The sequence below is a fragment of the Eurytemora carolleeae genome, unplaced genomic scaffold (assembly GCF_000591075.1).
Source record: "Eurytemora carolleeae unplaced genomic scaffold, Eaff_2.0 scaffold732, whole genome shotgun sequence".
Lineage (NCBI taxonomy): Eukaryota > Metazoa > Arthropoda > Copepoda > Calanoida > Temoridae > Eurytemora > Eurytemora carolleeae.
Genome location: NW_019396711.1, coordinates 113452 through 140383, shown reverse-complemented (window position 1 = coordinate 140383; position 26932 = coordinate 113452). Strand labels below are relative to the sequence as shown.

Sequence of the window (26932 nt, the reverse complement as noted above, 5' to 3'; positions counted from 1 at the left end):
TAGGGGAACATAATATCAAAGGAAAAAGGAGGAGGTAAGAAAGGGATCGGGGCCAGGGGCACCAAATCTCAGAGGTAATTAGGGGAAGGGGGGGTGGATGCTAGGGGCTCCAAATATCAGAGGGAATTAGAGGAAGGGGGAGGTGGATGCTAGGGGCTCCAAATATCATAGTGCAGAAGAGTGGGGGGAGGGTGATGCAGCAAATATTATTATTATTTAAGAAGGAGTATGCATAAAAAGTAAACATTTACAAAACAAAATTTAAATAATTATTCAAAATTATCTTATGCATTTTTATTTAGATTTTTGAATTTGAGTAACGTGTTTTTACTGATCACCTCTACTATTCTAGTATTCTCTGCAATTATTCTAATCAAATTCTACCATATTACGAAGGTAACGTATCAGAAAATCAGCAATTTGAAAACATTAACAATTGACGTACTTAGACAATTTTAGACTTTTTGATAAATTGAAAACTGGACAAACATTTGGATATATTTGAAAATTTTGAAATAACATCGCGACACTAGCAGACCAAATTTTCAAATTTGTAAGACAATAAAATTCCAATGTTAACTGTTTAAACAGATTAACTGTGTATTATTGTTTTTTTTTTCTTGTATTACATAAAGCTTAATTCTTATTGTTAAGGTGTCATTCTTTGTTACACAAGGATTAATTATGAAACCTTTGACTCAATTTAGAGTTTTTATAAGTTTATGGCTTTCTAAGAATTTAAATTTTATATATCCATAAATTTTGGAACAGTTAAGTCTGCTGAAATTGTTAAATCGTTAAATTCGTTAAGTGCACTCTATGAATATATACTAATGTGCACTTTAAATTAAGACTAAAAATTGCAGAAGAAATACAGGGTGTCCCACGAAACATGACAGTTGGTAAATAGTTTTGAATGTCTTCTTCCAAATACTGTATTATATATTAAAGGCTGTTAGCAGTTTATTTTATTCAAAAAATCTTTTGCTCAAATATATTCTACTTTGAAGTTAATTTTACGATAATATTTCTATTATTGTATTTGGTATTTAAAAAATTGAATATACTGGGTGTCCCAAAAACATTATTTCGTGAACATTATATGTGGTATCCAGAGCTGAAAACTTTAGAATGGGATATCCTTAACCCCGATCAGTTAATTAATCTGGAGATTAATATCAAGAGGAGAACAAGCATTATTTAATCTGGAAATTAAGAAAAAGTGTGGATCAAGCATAAATCCCAATATCCACCATTCTAAAGTTCCCAGCTCAGGTTAAAAAAAATTAACACCAAAGACTAAATGTTTCCAAATATTGAGAAATATGTACTGAGCTGGGAACTTTAGAATGGTGGGGATATCAGGATTAAGGCTTAATCCTCTCTTTTTGCTAATCTCTAGACTAACATAGTCTCGAGATTAATTATTTAGGTCAACGAATTTGATTCAAGGAACGTCAGATTTGTTCGTTTTCTTGACTGGAAGGGCCTTCACTTAATTTTTTACACATTTATTTATTAATACATTAATTTGAATTAGTGAAAAAAGAATCTCAAACGTATTATTAAATATTTTTCGTTTACAAAATGGCTGACAATAAATTCTTTATTTGTTAAAAAGTGCGGAGATCTCTTATTGGATAGAATTTATTTTCAAGGCTGTCAATGGTCTATATAATTTACGAACTATATTCCTGCACTCTAATTGTAGAAAACAATGTACGGATATCCAAGGGGAGAGAAAAAGAGTGGATTAAGGACTAAAGTTAAAAGTTTCCACAGTGGATATTCGGATAAAGATTATCCATTAAAGGATTAAAGATTAAAGGTTATCCATTCTAAAGTTTCCATCTCCGGAGCTGGGAACTTTTGAATGGTGGATATCGGGATTAAGGCTTAATCCACTCTTTTTCTTAATCTCCAGATTAACATAATCTTGCAAGATTATCTTAAAAGTGTATGAAAAACGATAAAATTCAAATTAATATTTGATCATCTGAGAAACTGTAGCAGCCAATCAGAGAAAAGCGGGCAACCAATGATAGAACAGAAATATTCTCATTGGAGAAAACAATTAACGGATATCCAAGGAGAGAGAAAAAGAGTGGATTGAGGAATAAAATTAAAAGTTTCCACAGTGGATATTCGGATTAAGCAGTCGGGATTAAAGGTTATCCATTCTAAAGTTTCCATCTCCTGAGCTGGGAACTTTAGAATGATGGATATCGGTATTAATGCTTGATCCACTCTTTTTCTTAATCTCCAGATTAAATATAGTATGTTGTCCTCATGAATTTAATCTCCAGATTAATTGACAGATCGGGATAAAGGTTATCCATTCTAAAGTTTCCATCTCCTGGTTCAAATTTTTTCCACAGCATAATTGTTAAAATTTTCCGTCATTGTTTTAAAGATACAAAGGAGACCACAGATGACGTAAGTACACTTAAATGTATCGGAAATCAAGAACGATATTGAAGTCGTATTTTAATTCTAATGGTTTTCGGGACACTCTGTATGACCAAACATGCTACAAGGACAATCATTAAATAGAAACTAAACACAAGATAAATCCACGTTTTATGATCGAGCTAAAAAAAAATTTTTTTTCATTAATACCAATTATAAAACTTAAAATATCATAGTCTGCCATTAAAGTACATAGAAAGTTTTGGGGATAAAACACTGTGGTAGTTTAATAATGTTCAAAATAGAAAATTTATAAAAGACAGACAATCCTATTTTTTTTATCTTAGTCAGTAGGAAGTCAAACATTATAGAAACCTAAAGTATAGAAACAGCTAGGTACAACAACAAGGCGTATTTTGCGGGAGAATATTTTTTTATATTATAGAGAAATTAAACTTTTTTGTAAAACATTTTAGCTTATAATTATCATTATCATTATTTTTGTTTTTACATACCCTAGACTATACTACTACCTATTTTATTATATACATTTGTACTGCTCTCTTTTGTGTTTAAGGTCCCCCCAGATTTTTTGTACTGGCATCATTATTGAAGCTTACATGGTTACATAAAATTGCGTGTTACTTTTAAAAAAAGAACAGTTTTATGAAAATGATACAGTGAAACCCTTAATAACGAATACATCGGAAGAATTTATCAAATGTCGTCTTGACAATTTTTCAATGAATTTTATACTGTATTACATAAATTTCAGTATTTGCGAAAATAAATAAATAGCTATTAATATGCGGTAACAGTTTTAATGAGTTCCATATAATCATTTAATTAAAAAACTAAATATCTGCAACATTCCATTATCAGAAAGTGAAGAATACGACATTTGATGAATACTTTCGATGTATTCGTTATTAAGGGTTTCACTGTATCTGTTTTATTTTTACAAAAAAAAAAATCTCAAAAATACTAAAAAAAGTTCTCCGGTAATGCTATAATATGATTTCATAAAATTCCGTTTTACCATTTGAATAAATGGATTTTATGAAAATTATATTTACTCTACAATGATTATTTAATTTCTCTGAAATATGAAAAGTATTCTCCTGCAAAATAAACCTTGTTGCTATATACCTAGCGGTTTATTTACGTTCAGTTTCTATAATGTTTGACTCCGTCAGTAGTTTATGTCAATTGTAGAGTATGCAGGGCTACCAACAAAGAATGATAGTATAAAGACGACCGGCCTGAAACTTTTAAAATTGATGATCCATTGAACTTAATCTTACGCACCCCTGACCCTATAGTTAAAGTAAATTCAACCTAAAATCTGACAGCGTCAACCTTGTTGCACTGGCTAGTTCGGCTAGTCCTATTGAGTGTCTGATTTATTTACCCAATTTCCGGGCGATACAGTACAAACAGGGACCGGAAAGGTTGACCCGGCTCGGAAATTCAAATGTCCTACGTCTGCCCGTTTAATTATATAGTTTATTCAATGGCTCACTTTGCAAAGATAGAAACAATTGTAGAATAGTAATTATTAGGAATCAGTTGTATGAATTCCTCACTGTCGTCTTTTGAGGTCTCTTAGTCCGAGTAACTCTGTATCAACCCGAAGAGAATAAATACATGTTTCAAATGTCGTCTTCTGCCATGTTTATGTTTCTATGTTTAGTTAAACTTCTGGTCCTATTGGTTTTACGTCAACCCAATTTTAATGATATCTCTGGGCCTCTACACCTTCGCTGTATCAGTTTATGGATTCCTCATCTCAAACCAAGAAAACAGGTGTGTGCATACTAGACTACAGTTTACCCAAGAATTCCGGAGTCATCTAAAGAATTTAAAAAATGTTGTATTCTTAACTTACTGATAATGGAATTATGCTACAGATATTTAGTTTTTAATTGTATAATTTTTTGGAGCTCTTTAAAACTGTTTCCACATATTCGTGGCTATTTATTTATTTTTACAGTTACTGAGATTAAGGAATACGTTAGTGTAAACCCATTGAAAAATTGTCAAGACGACATTTTATAAATTCTTCTGATGTTTCTGAAGTACCGGGACGTTAAACTGTATCAGAAAGATTAATATGAAGCCATGATCTGTTTTGAAGACAAATTACGATGATATGGGGGAAATTACAATGATGTGGGGGAAATTACGATGATATGGGGGAAATTACGATGATGTGGGGAAAATTAGGATGATGTCGGGGAAAATTACGATGATGTGGGGGAAAATACGATGATGTGGGGGAAAGTGCGATGATGTAGGGGAAAATTACGATGTGGGGTAAATTACGATGATGAGGGGGAAATTACGATGATGTGGGGGAAATTACGATGATGTGGGGGAAATTACGATGATGTGGGGGAAAATTACGATGATGTGGGGGAAAATTACGATGATGCGGGGGAAAATACGATGATGTGGGGGAAAGTGCGATGATGTAGGGGAAAATTACGATGTGGGGTAAATTACGATGATGTGGGGAAAATTACGATGATGTGGGGGAAAATGTTTACAAAAAATCTATAGAATAAATGAATTAAAATTAAGATTTCGAATGAAATAGTTTTTGATTTTTACTTTTTGGTGCTCAAATACTAAAAAAAGAGTGATCAGCACGAAAACAATTAGTAATTGTTATTTACTAAAATCGAAGAAATTTTAGTCAGGATTGTATACAGAAAATTGTAATATCCTGATGAAAAATGTACTCTAATTTTCTTATCCATATACGTTTTCAACCTGATGGTGTAAACCATTTTTACTTCCAACATATACTATTTAATCTATTTCATAGCTTGAATATCAATGCATAATACAGGGTTACCCACAAAAGATGAGACTATAAAGACGACACAAAACTCTATAAATATGACGATTTAAAGCTTGATTTTTGGTTTCTGTATTCAATTGAGTATTTTATGGTTTATTAAATGAATAAGCAGAGAAAAAATCGTCTCTGAAGTCTCATCTTTTGTGGGTAACCCTGTATACGTCTACAAAATACGGTTGCAAATATATAAGGATTTATATATAACTACGATGAGAGTTTTATCAGTTCTTTCATTTGTTTTTGTTCTAGATGCCTGATATCCATGATAGCAGTATTCCTGGGAATAGCGTTCCTAGCTCAAGTATGCTCCGTTTTCAGCGCCATGGAAGTAAGGAACCTTATCAATAACGAGGTAGGAATACAATAATTTTTATTCTTATTTTCATTATCATTAGAATCATTATTATTATTATTGCTGTTAGCATTATCATTATTAATATTATTAGCTTTTTTTTTTGGACTATGAAAGAATATTTTTAGGTTATTGATCCCAGCGCTATACTTGAAGATATGCAACACTATGGTGAAGTAGGTTATGAGGCAAAAACAGCTAGCTGGGATGAAATGCAGAAAGATCTCAGGTTGGTAGATTTCAAAACAGTGGTTCCTTAAAAATGTGAAATTGCATCACCGACAAGTCATTTTAAGTAGAGATAAACATATTTGAAGAGGATAAGCAGTTCTATTCTCGTCTTCGGAACAATGACTCGAGGATTTTCTAACATCGTGTTGGTGGATTTCTTTATTGTCGAGGAAGACGACATTGGCTCCGCTGCAATATATATGTTATCTATCTATTTATCTTTCCATCTATGTATCTCTCTATCTATCTATCTGTCTATCTATCTATTTATCTTTCCATCTATCTATCATACCTATCTATCCAGGTGTTGCGGAGGTGACAAGTTTGATACTGGATATCAGGATTGGAGATCAGCTACCATTGGTAATCATCCTTCTAAAAAAATTTTAAAAATTGTGTAAAATTGTTTGGTTTGGCACCGGAAAAAATCTTGGTCAAAGACGACCTTGCAGCCGAGCAAGATCATTTGTTTTGGTTAACAAAATCCTACTTATAAAATGATTAACAGATCATCGTCAGAACTATGACTGAACATAACAATTATATTGTTCTGAGAATAGTGTTTTTTGTTTTTATATTTAAAAAGGAAATTCCAGTAATCATTAGATTAAACTTTGGGCTACAGGGTTACCCACAAAGAATGAGACTTCAGAGACGACTGTATGGAATTTATACTTGTAATAAGCCAATACATTTAATAAACCAATACATTTAATAAGCCAATACTTTAAATAAGCCAATACATTTAATAAGCCAATACATTTAATAAGCCAATACATTTAATAAGCCAATAAAAAACTATATACAAGGCAGAATACTTGTAGAACTTTCAGCTGCCGTATCAAAAGTCTCCTGCTTAGTGGGTCCCCCTGTATTTTATCTGAAACAAAGTAAAACTATTGAATGTAAAATCAGGAATCCAGAAGAAAAGTGTCCCAGACTCCTGCTGTCATGAAATGAGAGAAGGATGTGGAGATCAAATTGCGAAGTAAGTTTTTTTATAAATCATTTCATTTTTAGCAAACTTGAAAACTGGGAAATATGTGGGCTGAATATCAAGATATTCTTAAACCCTATGTGTTAAGGACAAAAAACGAAACGGTCGTTTCAAAAATTGTCGTTATTTAAAAAATGTTTTTTAAATTAAAAACGAAGAAGTTGTTTTATAGTTTTAGTTCGTTGTTTCGTTAACGAAGGTAGGTCGTTTCTAATTGTTGACAATCTTTAGCCACCGTTAACGATCCTTCGTTAACAATAGTTATACAAAGATTCAGACCCCCCCCCCCTCCCCAGCTTTTATGGGGTAAAACTATTTCACTGTAAAACAAATTGACCTTAAATCGAAAAACCCATATAATCGAAAAAAAACTAAAAACAAAACGAAAAGTGATCGTTTTTCGATAGTTTTTAAAAACGATTAACAACCCTATATACATAAGACTAACTATTGCTCATGCAAGCTGAATTTGGATTAAAGATTAGTAAAGATACTTGAAGAAGGAAACCCGACTGAGCGTGTTTTAAACAGTTTACAATCCAAAAGTACTGACTTCTGATTGTTTAGAGCGAGTCCGTCCCAGATATCGCTAGGAATCTACAAGGATGGATGTGTGGCAATTCTCACCCAAAAACTCAAAACTGATGTAGAGCCTATGATGATAGGTGATAATTTGATTAAAAATTACTTTGTGTAACGTCAAAAGATGTATCTTCTTCTAAATTTTTATTGAAAAATCATTAAATGGTCAAAATTACAAAAGTTTGATGGCCAATCAGGAAAAGATTTAAAATAAGAAACCAAAAACATTAAATGTAAGATAGCTTGGACCTTAAAAAATGTGAAATAGCAAGACGACATTTAAGCAATAGTTTGAAATTAACTTATTAAGTAAAATCCTTGATTGTACACTGCACAATGGCTGTGTTAATATTTCAATGACTATTCAAAATTATAAATTGAGTCTATACAGTCTTCCTCCCATTCCACAGCTTTATTGGGCCCACTGTATGATCTTTACTTTGTGAATAGTGACTATCTTAAACTATTTAAAATACTTGAAATGTCTAGTTTATTCCTGTGTTGGAGTTGTCCTTGCTATTGTTGAGCTAATCACAGTTGTTCTGGCCTGTGCATACGTTGCTCAAATCAACAGGAGAAGAAAGAGAGATGAACTCTTTACCAGGTAGATTTGTCTTTGACTTTGTCTTTGACTTTGTCTTTGACTTTGTCTTTGACTTTGTCTTTGACTTTGTCTTTGACTTTGTCTTTGACTTTGTCTTTGACTTTGTCTTTAACTTTGTCTTTGACTTTGTCTTTGACTTTGTCTTTGACTTTGTCTTTGACTTTGTCTTTGACTCTGTCTATGTCTATTATATCTAATTTGTGTGTGTTTAAGAGTGGGGAATGCGGGGGCCCAAGATGAAGAGTTCCTCCCCTCCCTAACTACAAAGGAAACTAACTTCTGACTTCCGGGGAACTCGGAACACGTGAATTTGCCTCCGAAACACGTGACTTCACCTGCGGAACAAGTGACTTCGCCTGCTGAACACGTGACTTCACCTGCGGAACATGTGACTTCACCTGCGGAACACGTGACTTCATCTGCGGAACACGTGTTCTTAGACTATTCCCACGATGGTGTACCTGACAGCAGTACGACTAGTTTACGTTTAAGCCTTTACGAGAAAAAAATTCTGTTAAAGCGAGAATTTTTCAAATAACTTTTTTTAACCGTTTCATTGATTTTTTAAATTTTTCATTTATTGCTTAATGAAAGAACTTTAAAGAAACCGAACCCCCCAGAATTGAATGCTTTTACTGTTTGCAAAACGTTGAAAAAACGTTAATTAACCTTCACCCTATACATAGCATTGCATATTTGTATATACTCAATACTTAGTGTAACAGTAGTGCCAAATTAAAATCGTTATGCAATTAGTAATTTGTATCAAAATGGCCTAGATATTTTGCATCAGTCACTTTTTTTCTGTATTGTCATTTACTTTGTTTGCAACCCATTTTGCAAATTTTACAATAAAACTACTACTCTTCATCCAGTGTATGCGAGTTTTAAAGGTCTATTCAGTTTTAAACCGGTTCTATGTAGGACAGTAGGGCTAGGGATGTTCAGCTTTTTATTCAACCTGTTCATTAACTAAAATCGTTCAAAAGACCAACCTTTCAATAAATCCGTTTGTTTTTAGCAAAGATGAAAGAATTGAACGTCTCGTTCAGGTAAAGGCATTTTCCATTCTTCCGTTCGTTAACGATCTTAATCTTATTAATGACGTTAACGGAAGATATTTAAAAAATTAAACACGTTAAATGGAAATTTATATTTTATTGTCTGTAAGATTATGCAATTTTAAGCAGAATTGTTTTTTATTTTGAAACACATCTGTTCGTTCTTTTTTATTTTACGTTCTTTTTCTTTGTGAACGGATATTCACGTTCATTAACGATTTCAAAACGGATTTTGAGATTTGTTAATAGAAACCTTTGTTAATTTTAAAAAACTTAACGTTCCTTAACGAACAATATCCTAGTCCTGGTTCTAGGATTTTGATTTGAACATCTGCTGGGATTAAGTCAAGATCAAAACTGAATCGGGCTTTTAGATTCACAACTCCGGCCGAATCTTTTTCTTCAGTCTTGTATACAATGCAGTACAGTACAACACCATTATGTACATGTTATCAAGGCATATTATCAAGTTGAGTACATAACGTGCAAACCTTGTAAAGTTGTACACAATGCTACTAAATCAATAAAAAGATAAATTAATTCGTTTCAAATAAAGTATACTAGCATTATGTTTGATACCGTACAAAAAATGTTAAATATCTAGCAAAAAATGATTTTTAAAATATTGAAAAATAAAAAAATTATTTTAATTCAGTAGGAAACTCATAATTTTTATTTTTACACCTCTAAGGTTGAAATCAAAATAATTGTATGAACAAACAAAATCTGAAAGTAAGTGAAAAAAAATGATAAAGATTGGAGAATTTTGTCCAAAAATTAACTGTCCATGAGTAAATTCTGTACAGTCGTCTCCGAAGTCTGATCCTTGTGTATTATGTATATAGCTGAAAGTAAGGTGTGGACTAATGAATGTCAACTCTCTTCATGAATTAATTATTTAAATCAGAGAATGTAGCATACGTATCTATTGTTTAAAACCTTTAAAATATTTAAATCAAGAATTACTTTAACAAAGACATTTAAATATATAATGTTTTTATACATTAAACTAGGAGTACTATTAGCTTGAAGGAACTATAAACATATTTTCAGATTTTGTTGTTTTTTATCGTAATAATTGTTTAGTTCTGTTGATCGTCAACTTTTTCTTTGCTGCAGAAATCTGCAAGTCATTTTTGTAAAGAAACCACTATCCAAAAGTATCAATCAAAAGTGGGCCCACTCAACTTAGAATCTCAAAACCAAGCTAAGAACCGTGGTCCTAAGTTTCCCAATAAAACGTTGAGGCAAATCGGTCCAGGGTTCATAAGTTATGATCGGACAAACAAACAGAAAAAGACAGACAAACAGAGATTACAACTTTATATACATACTAAAAATTACTCCTGCCGTTTACCCGCACTTAAACGCGCGATTTTATCGGGAATCTAAATTGTCGCTATTAAAGTTGACCTACTCAACTTAGAATATCAAAACCAAGCTTCACGTGACCTGTCACCTGAGTTCCCCAAAGGCAAATTGGAGTTATGATCGGACAAACAAACTGACAAACACCCAGACATAAAAACAGAGATTACAACTTAATATTTATATTTTTATTCATCATTTATATTTGTTAAAAGCAAAATATAAAAGTTTACAAACTAATACTCTTTTCTCTGGATATCGCATTTTATGATTGACAGGGTTTGCCAAAAAAACAGGTGCAATACAAGACTTTTAGCGTATAGTTTAGTTATTCAGAGGTGGTTTTCAGAAATGGAGTTTCTTGGTCCCAGTCTAGTGCTTTTCGTTTTCTAAAAATGTGGTATGATGACAGCACTGCAAGGCTTCATAGATATTCGCTCATTGCTTTGAAACTAACACTGGGTTTGCAGAACTTATGGAGTTTCTTTAGATTTGCTTTATTTGATGGTGAGATATATCCTGTTCAGCCGATTTCGAAAGGATGAATTGACACATCCCTAGTTGTTATATCTGTGATAAAATGTTCATACTTGTTCATCTTTTGAGCGTTGGCATTTTTGATATTTGTTTCCAACGGGACAGTAAGCTCAAAATATCCATCTTTTCCTCCATTCTATCGATTATTACTAGATCTGATTTCTCTGCGGTCACAAGGAGGTGGGGGGGGAACAGTACCTCCCCCTGGAAGTGTATGGGACGGGATGTCGGCATACATCAAAAATCGGTCAATATCAATTAATCCAGTGATATACTTGATAATCTTTTTTGGTGTAGTGCAACCTAGTAGCCATTCAAAAAATGGTTTGTAGTTTCTTGTCTTCTTCCTTGCAATTCAGCGCTTGCCTGTAAACATAGTTTACAGAGATCTGATGCAGATTTTCCCCATTGTAGAAGGTTAGCTTGTATTGGCAGTGTGTCCAAACAGGAGTTGAGTAGGAATTTCAGTGAACCTTTCTTCAGATTGAACATGTAAGATTTCCAGATCATGTCAGATTTTTCAAGCATTGCCAGGCAGAGAAAATGTCCTTGTTTTATGAGTGTTTCTGTATGTTCTCTCCAGAAATTTTCGTTTTCAAAAGATACTTTTTCACTGACAGTTGTTTTCATTTTTTTATTGCATTGGTGTTTGAAAGCTTGGTCATCCCACTCAGGCATTTCTGCTTGACCAGAGTTCTCTAATGTGGCTTGTAGAAACATTTTTTCTGCATAGTCTGTGATGGAATTTTTGCGGAGCCAATTTTTTCCCCGGTCTAATTTAGATTGTAAGGCAGAGTTAACTGTTTCATCACCCAGTATTCTTATTCTAGTGTATGCTTGCGTCATAGTTGTTTTGTACAGGGTGGATATTGAAGTGATGTCTAGGCCAGGTTTCAAGTGTAGAGCAGCATTTGTTGCACAGGGTGGTAATCCAGTCCATTTTTTCAGAAATTTATCAGTGAATGTATCATAGTTTCTTCAGATGACTTTGTGGTATGAACAGTGAGCAGAAATCGAATAGAAGGAATGAAATAATGTTTGTAGATCCAGACTTTATATTCATCTCGAATAAGTAGTGCATTAATGTTTATTAGTTTTTTTTCAAATTCACTCTTGATGTAATCGAACGCATAACTAAGTTTACCAATAGGAAATAGAAGTTTGTCAAGGAATTTCTGCTCTTCATGAAATATATTTGGAATTTCAGTTTCACCAATAGTAAAGTTTATTCTTCTAGGTACACCTGATCTGATGGAAAATGATCTACATTTTGCTGGTTTTAATCTCATTCCCATACTTTCAATCTTGGATTTGATTTCATTTTGAATTTTTTTATGTTTACTCAGATCTGTTGTTATCTTAATATTTATATAGGTATAGATATAAAAATTATATGTTTAGAAACCACAAGGAAGTTACAAACTAAGACCTTTCTATAAATCTGCATATTTTATTATAAAGTGCGTGCCAAGCTAAGTGCCCGTGAATACCTATATGTGTGCTGTGTAGATAAAATTTGTATTTTAGTAGCTCTACTCCACACTACACTATAACCACTACTCAGTTACTGACGGACCCTCGAGTAGTGAACATCTCACAGAGAAACGACTGATTAAATTGCATTGTTACAGGCAGTCTGTATATACTGACTTATAAATTAATTAAACTATAATTTTCTAAACAAAAACAATTATGCATAATAAAGAATATATTTTGTTGGTTAGGACTCGAGGAAAAGAATTAAGTTTAAACCCAAACTTTTGTGACAATCTGTATTTGGCTTTATTGCTTTAGCTTAAATATACTTGCATTCCTTTATATATATTTCCGCATAGTTATCAACTATACCCTAAAAGGTAGTGTCAACATAATACTAACAGACCTATCTGTAGAAGAAAAGAACCATTGGCAGCTTGGGAGACCAGTGGATTTTTTACACTCTAAACCTCAAGATATAATTCTCAGACAGACTATGTTTGTTGACAATCGTTTTAAAGGGACTGTTAACGTAATATCATGTGACCCCACAATTAGCAAGTCGTTTACCCGATTCACAAGGGTACTCAATTAACTTTTATCGAGGAAAATATCGTCGTTTTTCTTAAAAGGTTTAAATTCTCGTAATATCCTACTTTTTCTTTGGTACATAAACATTCAATTCATAGTTACAGAGAAACTGCGATCAAAAATAATAAATTTTTGGATAGAAAACAAGGATAACTCAGCATTTTTGCCCTGTAAACTGCTGAAAATGGACCATCAGGTTTCAAAACATCTAAACTTTTTCTTCAGAATATATTAGAATGCAGTCTACTGAGTTATAATCTCAATTTTCTTTTTTTGCGATATTTTTTTAACTGTTGATGGCAATGTCCTCAAATTTTTTAACTTTTCATGAACAGTCATAAAACATATTGTAAAAAAATCAAAGCACTAAGTCAACTGCCTGACTGACTAAAAACGGCTTGAAAAAAGTCTTTATGATGTGATTTTTAAGGATTTCACTTCAAAACCCTATATATTAGGCAGTACATGATAGTCATGGCTTTGATTTTTTGCTAAAAGATGTCTTACTTAAGACTGTAAAGGACAACTCACAAAGTATGTGGACCCTGCCATTAACGGTTTAAAAATATCGCAAAAAAACAGAATCAGCTTAATCATGTCTTAAACCTTAAGATATGTTTGTTTTTAGACCTGAAAATGCTCTTGCTTACTGCAGTATTTTAAAAATGAATTTGCTCAAAATTCCATGGTTGGCATTTCCGGAAAGTTGAGATTATAATTCAGTAGACTGCATATTAATATATTCCAAAGACAACGTTCAGGTGTTTTGACTTGAAACCTGATGGTCCATTTTCAGCAGTATGTGAGTGTGACAAGAGTTAAAGAGTAAAATCATGATTTAGACGTGCAAATCTTTAAATGAAGTTTCACAGTCCCTTTAATCCTGCTTGCATGCAGTATGGTTGGTTGAATGCTTGCATGATGATTACTCCAGATGCAGTTGAAAAAGAAGGACGTTAATTGTTTTTCAATTCTTTAGATATTTCAATCCTATATATGTCCTTTGATATATAAATAAAAAAGACAAGTCACGCATTTTAAAGGGGGGGGGGGTTAAATAATGTTTATAGAAAAAATAGATAATCTCTGCTTGGGAGTGGATTCAAAACGCCCCAAAACAAAATGTCCAATAACAAAACACCCAAGATTTCAAAATGTCCAATGTTACAAAATGTCCAAAGCAACAAAAAGCCCAAATAACATAATGTTTAACTTTAAATTGAGGGTGTTTAATTTGTTAGAGAAAATTCAGATTCCAGGCGAGGCTGGGTTCCCAGGAGGCTAGCAACTACTAACTCATATATGCTCATGCAACCCTTTTATGAAAACTAGGACTAAGTATGTCCTGCCTGCATAAATAAAACCATCATGTTTTTACGTCTTTTTCTTAAACATTAAAAATTACCTAATTGAATACAAAAAAATATTAGCTAACGGGTAAAAACGTTGAGACTATCTAACTGTCCTATAAAGCTCAAATCCATTTGAGAAAGATTTTTTTAAATTACTGAATTGTTAGTAAATCAAAAATTTAAATTAAAAAATCGAAAAATTAGTTTCCAAAAATATTTTGATTACTCTTGGTGAATAGTATTTTACAACATTTATATCTTTGATTTCAATTAATTTGTTTCTTTATATTTTAATTTTTGCTTCCTAATAAGGGCATATCTTATAGTCTATTTGAAACTTTATCAAGAAAACTCGTGATAACCCTGACATTCAAAGGTTTAAAAAAGAAATAAAACTGGTTAAAAAAAGCTTATATTACCCATTTAAACCCTGTATAATTAAATAAGTGCATATACAGACCTTCAAATTCACATATTTGCCAAGCCAAGGCAAACTTGTATTGAAGATTGAAATCCTATCTCACACGGATTCAAGCCACTATAGGACAGGTTCATATTTGCCCAAAATACAGTGTTACTCTCAAAATACGATATATTAATGACGACCTAAGAACGCCAAAAAATCGGATTTTATCCCTCTACCTTTGCAACCCAATGTCGTAGACCATATATATTTTAAACTATGAATTCTGTAAAATCAAATAATCTAAGTTTGAAATATCAAATGTCTATCAGATTAAAAAGATAAAATAATAAGAAAATTTGAGTTTGTGGCAAAGACTCAATACCTGAGGTCTTCTACCATCTGTTAATTATTTATTTAATATTTTAAAAGGAAATTAGATGCGGGAAATCCAATGTTTAAGAAAAAATAAAGAAATTCCGCAGTTGTCTTAGAAGTCTCATTCTTTATGGGTAACCTTGTGGATTAAATATTTGGGATGAAAGTGACCCCGGAACAAAAGGAAAATCAGTGACAATCTTAGATTGCCGAGAAACATCCTAGATTTTGTAATATCAGGAAGGTTTGCATGATTCAATAAAAAGGTGGGGCTCCCCTTTCCCTTGGAAGTTCTAAAGAGACTGCAAAATTATTAAATATTAGCAATTTAAGGGGGTCGAGAATCATCAGAATTTAATGGTGATTTTCAGTTTTAAGAGCCGAAAATGCTATTATACTAGTTTTGGGTAGGCATGGCGTAATGTACGTCAACAATTTTTAAGTAAACAATTCTTTAAATTTTGTTTAAGTCTTGAAGTTTTGTAGTTTTTTATTAAATGATGTTGCTAATCAAACTTTTATGTTTCTGTTCGTTTATGGGTTTTAGAGTTTATCTGATAACGATTGTAAAATATTTATAGTAAAACTTGTTATTTCTAATGTTGTCATGTGAGAATTAAAAGTCATGCTATTTAATTTTTGTGAGCAAAACACCCAAAATTGTTTACAATGGTGTTTTTCTTATCATCAACATTTCAAATGCTTAAACCTAACCAAAAAAAATACACTTTAAAGTAACAAAGATTTAAACCATAGACAAAGATAGACACTCAACCAACTCATCTCACGAAACCTCGATTTCAAGAGGAAGTGGGGTTCATACAGTACACATACTGCAAGGTTTGTTTTCAATTACTAAATACTAAATGATCTTAAATAAAGATAGATAGATATGTTTCCCCTAAAATGTAAACAAAAAATAAAAAAACAAAGGATGCACAGGAAAAATAACTTGTTTTTAAGAATACGTTCACAAACGACCCCGATTTTTCTAAAATTGTGCAGTTTTTCCCAGCTTTCCTGTTGTACGCAGTACACTGAACCTCTATTAATATCTACTTTGAATTGACTTGAAGTACAAAAAAGAAGATGACTTCATCATTGTAACTGCAAACGAGGCTTAAAGGGACTGTTATTGTAATTTCAAGTGACCTTCCATTGAGACATTTGTATCCTGCATTCACAACTGTCTCCTTTAAACCTTTATGTGATCAATAATGTAAACATATATCATGAATATCTTATTTAAGACAATCAGACAATGATTTAACCCTATTCCTGCTGGGGGGGGGGGTCAATTTGACCCCCCCTGTAGTTTTTTTTTACATAACTCAAAAAGTATTGGTCTGAGGCTGCTGAAATTTCTGACTTTTCTTACATACCCAAAGCCCTCCCTTTAGGTCTAAAACCGGGCTTTAATACTAACTGCCTGAGTCCTCAGGCACACTGCCTGAATGACTGCTTTTGCCTGTAACAAACTAAATCTTTGTTTTGACCCACTTTTACTTGTCAGATTTTGATAAAATTTAGCTTTTTGGAAAGCCTATGACATTAGGAAACGGATTGCACAAGTTTTGCGAAAAAAAATTGCAAATTTTTTGCAAACAACCTGTCAAAGGAAAATTGCACATTTTTAGTTTTTCTTGATTAAAAATCAGGTTATTTGAAATTTTGCAAAAAATTTTGCATATTTGAAATGGCATGGTCAAGGGCTTTTCAAAAATGCATAATTTTTCATTTTTTGGACAAATTTTTTTTTGCAAACATTTTTACTATAAAACTGGATTTTGCGATAAAAAATTCAATTTTCGCAAATTTGCAATTTTTTTTGCAGATTCTAAAAGTAGAGCACAAGAGCTTTCTAATGATGTATCATTTGTCATATTTGGACATAAAACATGGGATTTAGAGGGGGGGATCAAATTGACCCCCCCCCCCCAGCGTATCCTGGTTTTCAAGTACCCCAGCAGGGATAGGGTTAATTGGTATTGTTGTCAATCGGACATGCCATTCCCTAAATGAAGGGTCTTTGACAGTACTTCTTCAGTCTTTTGATGATATGCTTTAAACAACAGGTGTCCAATATTTAGCTGGTTCATTCAATTCAAAGAACCTAGTAAAATACCCTACCCTGGTTAGGCGGGTCCAAACTGCATATTAAATTGTGATTGTTTATTTGTAGTTGAATAAAATATGAATGCAATATTAATGAAGAAATTTTTGAATTATTTTTTGTTTTTGTTGTTGTTCGTATATTGATGATGATTCACAGCTATGTATTGGATTATAATCTCCGAATACGGTGTTGTCCGCCTGGGATCAGGGCGGTTTTAATAACAGAGATTATTATCGTTAAACGCTATATCTTTAAACTCTGTCATTCTGTAGATAAATTATTTAGAAACCTGTTTCTTTAACACCCCCACATCCCACCCTTATGTATATTATACACCTTGGAAAGCTTAAGAAAGTACAAAACTATTTTGTTAAAGTTAAAAGGACCCTGTAGAGTGTAGACTTACTTCCAAAAAAACATAATAACTTTTTTTTAATTTTGAAGACTTTTTGTTAAATACTAAAATGCCTGTATTTTTTGGGGGTGAGAGGGATATATAAATATCAAAGATTAGCTGAAGTGCCAGGCGTTGCCCGTGGAATTTTAAACACACATTTAAAAAAAAGCCATTTAAAAAAAAACTTTTTTAGCCTATGTTACCCACAGGGTAGCCATGGGTTTTCTCAAAAAAAATCAGCCAAGTTTTGCCAGCATTTTGTCCAGATAACTAACATATATATATATATGAGCGAAGAGCTTTAATATATAGATTATTTATATTTTTGGTGGCTTATAATAAGTTTATGATGTTTAGAGTTTATTTTGATATATCCTAAGCGTATCTTATATACAATGATACCAATTTAGCATTTTTTGTTGGTGTCCCTTTTAATGTTTGTATTTCTTAAAATTATACATTTTATAATTTATTTTAAAACATTTTTCAGATAAAAATGGGCCAATCTAGGAACACAAGTCAATCATTTAAAATATTTTAATAATAATATTCACATTTCACATTTTTCTGGTTTTCATTGAATGAATTTTATAAATTTCCATTTTAATTTTTTTCAAGTTATTAATTGATTGTGTACACTGCATAGGAATGGTGTATTAATCTCAAGATAATCAAACCATAAATCAGATTCTAAATACAGGAATTAATTCCTACCAGTTCCAGATGTCAACATGCCAACAGCTATGCATAAATCATGCATAAGAAGTATTTAGATCTATCAAACAGACCCTTAATGCACGAACGTTCTGAGAAAAATGACAAAATCTAACATATAAACAGATTATTAGTGTAAATCTACTAAAAGTTATTTGAAATCTACAAATCATCTAACATTGTTTTAAATTTAGCGAACATTAAGTTCACAGGCTAACAGTGAAGAATGTGTATCTAAAAACTAAGTTAAAATAGATAAACACTGAGTTAAGAATACCTAACATTGTGTGAAAACAAGAACACAATATGAATGAAATCTATCTGAACCTGCATAATAGGAGTCCAAAACATCAAGCAATGAACACATTGGATGTGCAAGTAAAAAAGGTGACAGTTAAAAAAAATATTAAGGTTTATGTACATAAAGTTGTATCGCAATTTCTTAGAGTTAATTGACCTTTTGCCTGAAAAACCCTTATTTCTTATACTTATGTCTTTGCAACCCGGTGAGTTATGTTAAATCAAATAATCTAAGTTTGCACATGAAGGACTTACACTACTATCAGGTTACAAAGATATAGCAAAAAGAAAATTTGAGCTTGGGCAAATACTAAATTCTTTTTATTTAATACAGTTATCTCCCAGCCGGAATAGGGTTAAAGGCTCTCTATTATAGGCTATTAAAGGAAAAGACAAATTGAGTCTCCAATTTCTTCCTTAAAGCAGGCTGAAGTCGATTAATATCCTACTTTTCCCCTGCTGCATTTTTACGAAACCCTCCAATTGAATTTAATCGATTTTTTTTTAAACCAAGATATCTTCTTTGTTTGCTTAAAAAATGTAAATGGTTCCGTTTTGTATTGGGAATGGCGCATGCCCCATACCCCTCTGTTAATGGTTGGCTACTTAAAATTCCCTTTGTAAATCGGGTATGCTCTCTTAAAACGGAGAGTCAGCTAAAATTACAACGACATTTCCTTTAAGGAAGAAAACACACTTTTAAAGACTTTTATTCAATTTTGATGGAAATCACACCTAATATTTCCCGTTTTAGGATGATTAAATGACTTTATCGCCCTACAACAGGGCGAAAATGTAACTTTTTCACCCTGCTATTAAAATTTTAAATTTCATACTGTGAAGATTATAATTTGTATCATTGTAGGGTGATAAAGTTACTTAATCACCCTACAACAGGGTGATTAAGTAGCTTCATCGACCTGCTTTTAAATAATCTGAGTAAAACTGGATAAAACTATAATATATGTAATCGAAATGGGTATCATGAGTGCGAAAAAGTTCTTGCTGTGATTCTTACTTTTTCTAGTTTGTTTTCGATCTTAAACAAACTAGAAAAAATAAAAATCCGGCAAAATCTTTTTCGCACTTAATAATACCCATTACAATGGCATAAATAGATATTGAATGTTCACTAAAGTCTCATCTTATATTTTCTCTTTCTTCTATACATAATTTAACAAAGACAAATAAGACAAATGAAGTAGTCAACCAACGAAGAGCAGATGTTAAGACTTAGAATTATAACATATATTATTGCATGGCTGAATCAATGACAAGAAATTAATTAAGAAGATTTAATCTTTTGATTACAAAAAAACAGACCATATATATACATTTATATACAATCAAGTATTTCTTAATGATTCCAGTTTCTTAAGCTTACATTTGATCTAAAAGCCAATCTTTTTTTTTAATTTTAAATTTTAAACAGAAAAATATATATATAATTCGGTGCTTTTTTGTTCCCTGTCACTATTAGTATGGAAAATTATAAAAAAATTTCTTATTGATTTTTTCTAAGAACAGAAACTCGTTTGATTTTTTTAAAGTTATTTTAAATTGTGCAACTTTTAAAGTTTGCACAAGATGGAATAAGATGTCAATATAGAATATACCAATCGCTTAAACACATCTTAACTTCAGACTTGCAGACTTGCATTATCTTTAACGAATTTGAAAAGTAAAAGTTTCTAAAATCTTTAAATTTATCATTATACATTTAGATGAGAAGAAATGGAAACTATGGATTTTCGGGTCCTTCTGTCAGCAGGTATCTTGTTCAATGTTTTTTTCAAATCCCAAATCCCACCAATTTGATAGATCTATAAAAATCCTAAATTTTATTTGAATTATTTAACACAGCCTGGAACCCCAGCTTTTTAAGGAGTTTTCCCTATAAAAGTCAAATTGCTACTCAAGTTAGATTATTCCCCCAGGCTTAGAACATTCGTGTAGTTCTACCGAGTTCCCCTGAACAAAATTTGAGACAAAACGGCCTAGGGGTTCATGAGTTATGGACAGACATCAATAGAAACAAATAGACAGACAAACATAGATTACTACTTTATATAGATTAAATCATTTCAGATTTTCCTTCAGATCTTCAGATCCGTTCTCATCTTCATCATCCCCAGTCCGGTCATCTATATCATCTTCGTCTACTGAATCTCATCCCTCAACTCAATCTAGTCTTCTGTCTTTATCCCAAGCAAAACCTCTTTCAGTCTCCTTGTCACTAAAAGCATCACTATCCTCCCCAGCATCCTCTTCAGGAGTATCCTCAGACCACTCTTCTGGATCATCTGGATCTTCAGGTTTCACAAGCTCAAGGCTCAACAGATCATTTGAAATTAACGATAAATTAAGCAGATATGATGGTATTGGTTACACAGAGAGAAACGATGGAAAGGATACTAGTTCTGATATGATTACTGTAAGCAAAGACATTGTCAGTTCTACTGGTGGTTACCGTACTTTAGACAGAACTAGTTCCAACAAAAAGGTTACCTCAGAAACAGTCAATTTATCTACCAGCATTGTCATATCTGAAGATGATTGTTCTATGCGCAAAATCTGCACACTAGACAGAGGAAGCTCTTCTAGGAGAGACGCTGCCACAGAAGAACTTGTCATCACTGAAGGCAGCAGTTCTTCTGGCACTGTCAGTACCCTCGACAGAGGTAGTTCTAAGGATAAAGATGTTTCCTCCGAAAAAGACAAATTTGATGGAAGTTTTGACATCAGAGACAGGGTCAGTTTAAACAATGGTATTAATACCTTAGATCGAGACAGTTCTAGCGTGCATAAAGAAGCTAACAATGAAGACATTGCTGATACTTCTGTAAAAGTTTCCAACCCAGACACTACTGACACAAAAGACAATGGTAATTCAGCCAGACAACGCAGTTGTTCATTCTCTCAATCCAGACCTTTTCCAGAAGGAAGAAGTCGGAGAAAACTGTCAAACTTCTCATTCAGGTACAGGATTTGGGTAAAATATAGTCTAAGGGACTGTAAGCCTAATTTCAAGCGACCCCCCATGCAAAGATAACAACAAGTCCGATTCACATCGGCACCATTGCAAAGACATTTATCTGATCAGAAACGTGGAAGAATTTGTAGTTTTTCCATGTTCTGACAATTTAAAATAATCAACGTGTTCAACATTTTAAACAATGATATTGAATTTTCTTGATCCAACAATCTGTGCAAAGAGAGTTATAACAAGTAATTAAGTGCTTATTTTTAGAAAAAATATTTTTTAGCGATGTCTCACCGACTTTTAGAGATATCCAGAAGGAACTAACTTAATCTGTTTCTACAATCTCTTATCGACAATTTTTTAGGATTCGTTCTTCATCTGTTTCCTCCTTCTCCTCCTCCTCCTCCCAGGAGTCAGGGCAGGGGTCGGAGGAGTTCTGGAATCAATATCGGAGGCAACCAAATCCCTCTCTCATATCCAGGTACCAACCTACTTTCACAAATACAGTAAGGTATAGAATATTGTTTAGAAAATTATGTCCAACCTTCCTTCGGTCCTTTCATTAAATTCAAAAGTGACTGTACGCGGGAAATTTCAAGTTCCCCCCCCCTTTAATCCTTTGACTAAAATTAGATAAGATTAGAATCTAAAATAAAAATGTTTTTTATCATAGCTTATTTTTCCGAGGACATATTGTGGGGAAAATAAGTTTGAATAATTAAAATATGCAACCCAATATTCTCATAATTAATGTGAACATAACTATAAAACCCACGAGGTCACAGAGTTGTAACAGTATTTCCGCATATTTCTGATATTTTCTTCATCTAGATCTGAGTGTAATAAGTATATACAAGCCATATATACAAGTACCCAGGCATATACATATATATATATACCAAGGGTATATAATTTTAGTTTAGGTTTACAGCAAGGTTTATCAATTAAATATATCATTTGTATAATTGAATGTGTAAACCGACATTTATATTCGAGCCCTCCCCCCCCCCCCCATTTCCTGGACCTATTAACCTTGTAATGAGATAAAATGCTAAATCCTTCTTGATAGGAAATAGATCCAATTTAACGCTATTATATCTCATTAGATATTAGATTTATATATATGTAGATATTAGATATATTTCTCACATTTAGATGAAATATCTCGTTAGATAAAAGATTTATATATTTGTAGATATCAGATATGTCTCACATTTAGATGAAATATCTCGTTAGATAAAAGATTTATATATTTGTAGATATCAGATATGTCTCACATTTAGATGAAATATCTCGTTAGATAAAAGATTTATATATTTGTAGATATCAGATATGTCTCACATTTAGATGAAATATCTCGTTAGATAAAAGATTTATATATTTGTAGATATCAGATATGTCTCACATTTAGATGAAATATCTCGTTAGATAAAAGATTTATATATTTGTAGATATCAGATATGTCTCACATTTTAGAAAAAATATCTCGTTAGATAAAAGATTTATATATATATATATGTAGATATCAGATATACCTCAACAAATATATCTAAAAATATTGAGCCGAAGTGAGTGAAACATCACATCTATTTCACCCTGTATCTATCTATCTATCATTTCCGAAGTACTGATGTATCCATGTTCTTATAATGCTTATAATACATGTGTAACATAATAGCATTACGTATCTTCTATTTCCGCTATTTTTCACAGAATTAATTATTTTATACTTCGTCTTCGAGGATGTATAATGCCAAACTTATATAAACAAAATGTTGTTTAGAATCTCATTTACCCTATTTATCCTGGGGGTTAAAGGAAGCTCAAATTTTCTGGCTTTTCTAATTAACATATGCCCCTTACTCTTAAGGCTAAAAGCTGGGCTTTATACCTACTGCCTGAGTCCTCAGGCGTACTGCCTAAATGCCTTATTTTACCTTTATAACTAGATTTCCCAAAGGAATTGAGTTTTTGCCACAAACTGAAATTTTCTCATCCTTATATCTTGGCAACCTAATGATGGAAACCCTTGATATTTCAATCTTAGGCTATTTGATCTAACAGAATTCATAGTTTGAAATATCTAACGTCTACGAAATTGGATTGCAAAGATATAGGTATTAGAAAATCAGAGTCTGTGACAAGAGTCAATTTCTTTGACATTATTTTTGTACATTATTGAAGTAAAGCACAAGGACTTTCCATACGTTTGTATATGTTATACGTTTGTATCACAATACGAAAATAGAGGGGGGGGCAACCAGTCATGAAACTACACGTCAGGATAAATAGGTTAAAAATTGAACAAAATATTAAAAATATTATTTTTAATGAATTTGACAACAAAAATGTTAACCCTAAATATATCTACCTATCTATCTATCTATCTATCAATATTTATCTTTATATCTATCTATTCGATCTATCTATCTATTCGATCTATCTATCTATCTATCTTTATATCTTTCCATCTATATATCCATCTATCTATCTATCTATCTATATACTTTATATTTCTTGTATCCATCTATCTTTATATTTATCTACCTATCTATCTATCTATCTATCTGTATTGTTTACTAAATGGACTAACAATGGATCTAGGACATGAATTAGTTTGAATATGTGAATATGGAATGTGAACTAGCTATATATTATATATAAAATTTATGTCTATATGTATAGTTTGCTTGTCTGTTTGGGTGTCTGTCTGTTTGTTTGTATCCAATAAACGTAAAACAGCTGAACCGATCGGGCCCAAATTTCAAAAATTTGTGTTTAGATTTTTTTAATTTTGAAAATGCGTGAAAAAAATATATGAAATCCGCAAACTTGTGTTTGTTCTTGTTTTATACAGTACAAAGCGAAGTTCCTCACAGATAAAGCCATAATTAAAAGTTGAAATAGAAGATGGGCGCAAAGCGCTCTAAAAGCTTAGCATACATAATGTATTTACATATAATATATAGGTTATATAGACTATAGTGTATATAGACCATCCTATTCATAAAAATATAATTAATCATTCTTAGTTTTCAATATATTCAGATTTATGCAAGGGGATTCAGAATTCTTAGATTAATTTTGAGAAAAATAGTAAAATCTTTCAAAAACTTAAATTTTTCATGATGTTAATTAAAACTAAATTTCACATTTAATTTAATATTTCAAGGCAGAAATTGTCTTCATCAAATAATCATAGTTGAAAGATATTGTTGGGGATTACAAAGTTTAAATTTAAAAGGAGTAAACAGTTTTTGTAAACCTATTGAACAAATATCATTCTTTCAGGGTATTTATGTTAGGTTTCTTGACTTATGTCTTGTCCTAAAATGATTTATTTCAACAAACAATGTACTCCCTTACAATTAGATTTTCAATACTTTAAATTTTGTTTTATTTTAGAATTGTAAGAAAAGCGATTCAAAGACATTCATCAAGTGCTGGCAAAACAGGTTAGTAATTTTTAATCAGCTGGAAACTTTTGAAACTGAGGAATTAGATAAACCTGTTCTAAGCAGGTTAGTAATTTTTAATCAGCTGGAAACTTTTGAAACTGAGGAATTAGATAAACCTGTTCTAAACAGGCTAGTAATTTTTAATCAGCTGGAAACTTTTGAAACGGAGGAATTAGATAAACCTGTTCTAAACAGGTTAGTAATTTTTTATCAGCTGGAAACTTTTGAAACGGAGGAATTGGATAAACTTGTTCTAAACAGGTTAGTAATTTTTAATCAGCTGGAAACTTTTGAAACTGAGGAATTCGATAAACCTGTTCTAAGCAGGTTAGTAATTTTTAATCAGCTGGAAACTTTTGAAACTGAGGAATAAGATAAACCTGTTCTAACAGGTTAGTAATTTTTAATCAGCTGGAAACTTTTGAAACGGAGGAATTAGATAAACCTGTTCTGAAAATCGTTTCCCTTACAAAGTAAGACAAACGTTCTGAAGAAATTTTAAAAGTTAAAAACCTGAAAACAAAAAAATCAATTTAAGCTGTCAGCGTAAATTAAAGTGACCACATCCCGAATTATATTTTTTTGTCTGTCCTTAAAACTTCTTGAATGCTTAAAATTACTTTTAAATAAAATCAGTCTTATTCAAAAAATTAAAGATCTGATTTTATTCTTTAAGATTCTTACCATTAACCAGGAAAATTAAAAAGAGTTTAGTTTTTATCTTTAAATGTTATCCGTAAATTTGATGTGGGAATTTGCATGAGTTGTATACTGATTTTCTTTTAACGAATATGAAGAATATATTAACAAATATTTTAACCTAGCCGAAGTAAAAAAAATCTATTTAATCCTTAAACAATTCAAGATTTTATCATAATTCATCTTTACAAATGTAGTATTTACTTATAATAATTTATTGTAAATATTCATATGTCTTTGAATAATTAAGTATCTTATGGGGTGAAAGTATAAAAAGGGGTTTACAGACGGCCCTATTTCTTGTAATAATTGCAACTTTTTTATTTTATTTTATTCAACAAAAATATCTGATTTTGATCGGATTTAAGAACTTAGAAACCTCTCTTTAAAAACCCCTGTGTTAAAGAGAGTTCACAATTACGTTTTAACAAATAATTAATATTAGTTTTTGTTGCAGTGTTCACCACTAAATATCCTGCTAAAGATGCAAACCTAACTTCCACCACGAACACGGATACAGGGTGGAACAAGCATAAAGACCTTGTGAAAATACCTACAGGGTGTTCCTGGATAAACCCGCACAGCCAGACCGGGCCTGGTCGAAGGCTCAGTGAGCTTGGGAGTAGAAAAGAATGGATAAAAAACTATGAATTGTCAACGGAGAAAATGAACCAAGTCAGTCTTAAGATCAAATGTAGTTAAACTACCTGAATTTGGTGATTTGAAACATTGTGTTAAAAATACTTTTAAATAAAAGAAGTTTAAGGTTAATTTTAAATTAGGCAATATCTGACAGGTTTAAGAAGATTGATTCTACCGACGAAAAGATTGGTTTTCATTCACCAAAAGGAAATTATTTGTTGAGACTTCCCACTTCCGGTTTAGTTTCCGGCATTTCCTGTTTCAATTTCCGGTTTCTAAAGATGCTACAGAGTGTCCATAAAAAACTCACTACAGTAAGATTTCTATAATCCTGAATATGCCCCTCCCCCCCTTTCCCCTTCTTTTAGAAAATGTTGTAAGATAAACATTTTTTTGGGACGCCCCTTGTAAAGTGT

At 31.9% G+C, this 26932-nt stretch overlaps 2 protein-coding genes across 2 annotated transcripts in view; both read left to right on the top strand.

The window, feature by feature from the left end:
• The window catches only part of LOC111707671 (CD63 antigen), a 14300-nt gene extending 4658 nt beyond the window's left edge, over positions 1-9642 (top strand). Inside the window, exons 2-10 of the mRNA XM_023480813.1 lie at positions 303-396; positions 4103-4215; positions 5525-5627; positions 5756-5856; positions 6163-6221; positions 6774-6846; positions 7423-7520; positions 7927-8041; positions 8255-9642. Coding sequence (XP_023336581.1) covers positions 303-396; positions 4103-4215; positions 5525-5627; positions 5756-5856; positions 6163-6221; positions 6774-6846; positions 7423-7520; positions 7927-8041; positions 8255-8324 — 826 coding nt within the window. The 3' untranslated portion in view covers positions 8325-9642. The remainder of the gene's footprint in view (positions 1-302; positions 397-4102; positions 4216-5524; positions 5628-5755; positions 5857-6162; positions 6222-6773; positions 6847-7422; positions 7521-7926; positions 8042-8254) is intronic.
• An 8792-nt stretch (positions 9643-18434) lies between these two features.
• Positions 18435-26645, top strand: LOC111707674 (A-agglutinin anchorage subunit). The gene is made up of 6 exons (XM_023480816.1): positions 18435-18821; positions 20459-20505; positions 20823-21713; positions 22082-22198; positions 25123-25172; positions 26332-26645. Exons 1-6 carry the CDS (start codon positions 18741-18743, stop codon positions 26574-26576), a joined length of 1431 nt encoding a protein of 476 aa, XP_023336584.1. The 5' UTR covers positions 18435-18740; the 3' UTR covers positions 26577-26645.
• The last annotated feature ends 287 nt before the right edge of the window (positions 26646-26932 follow it).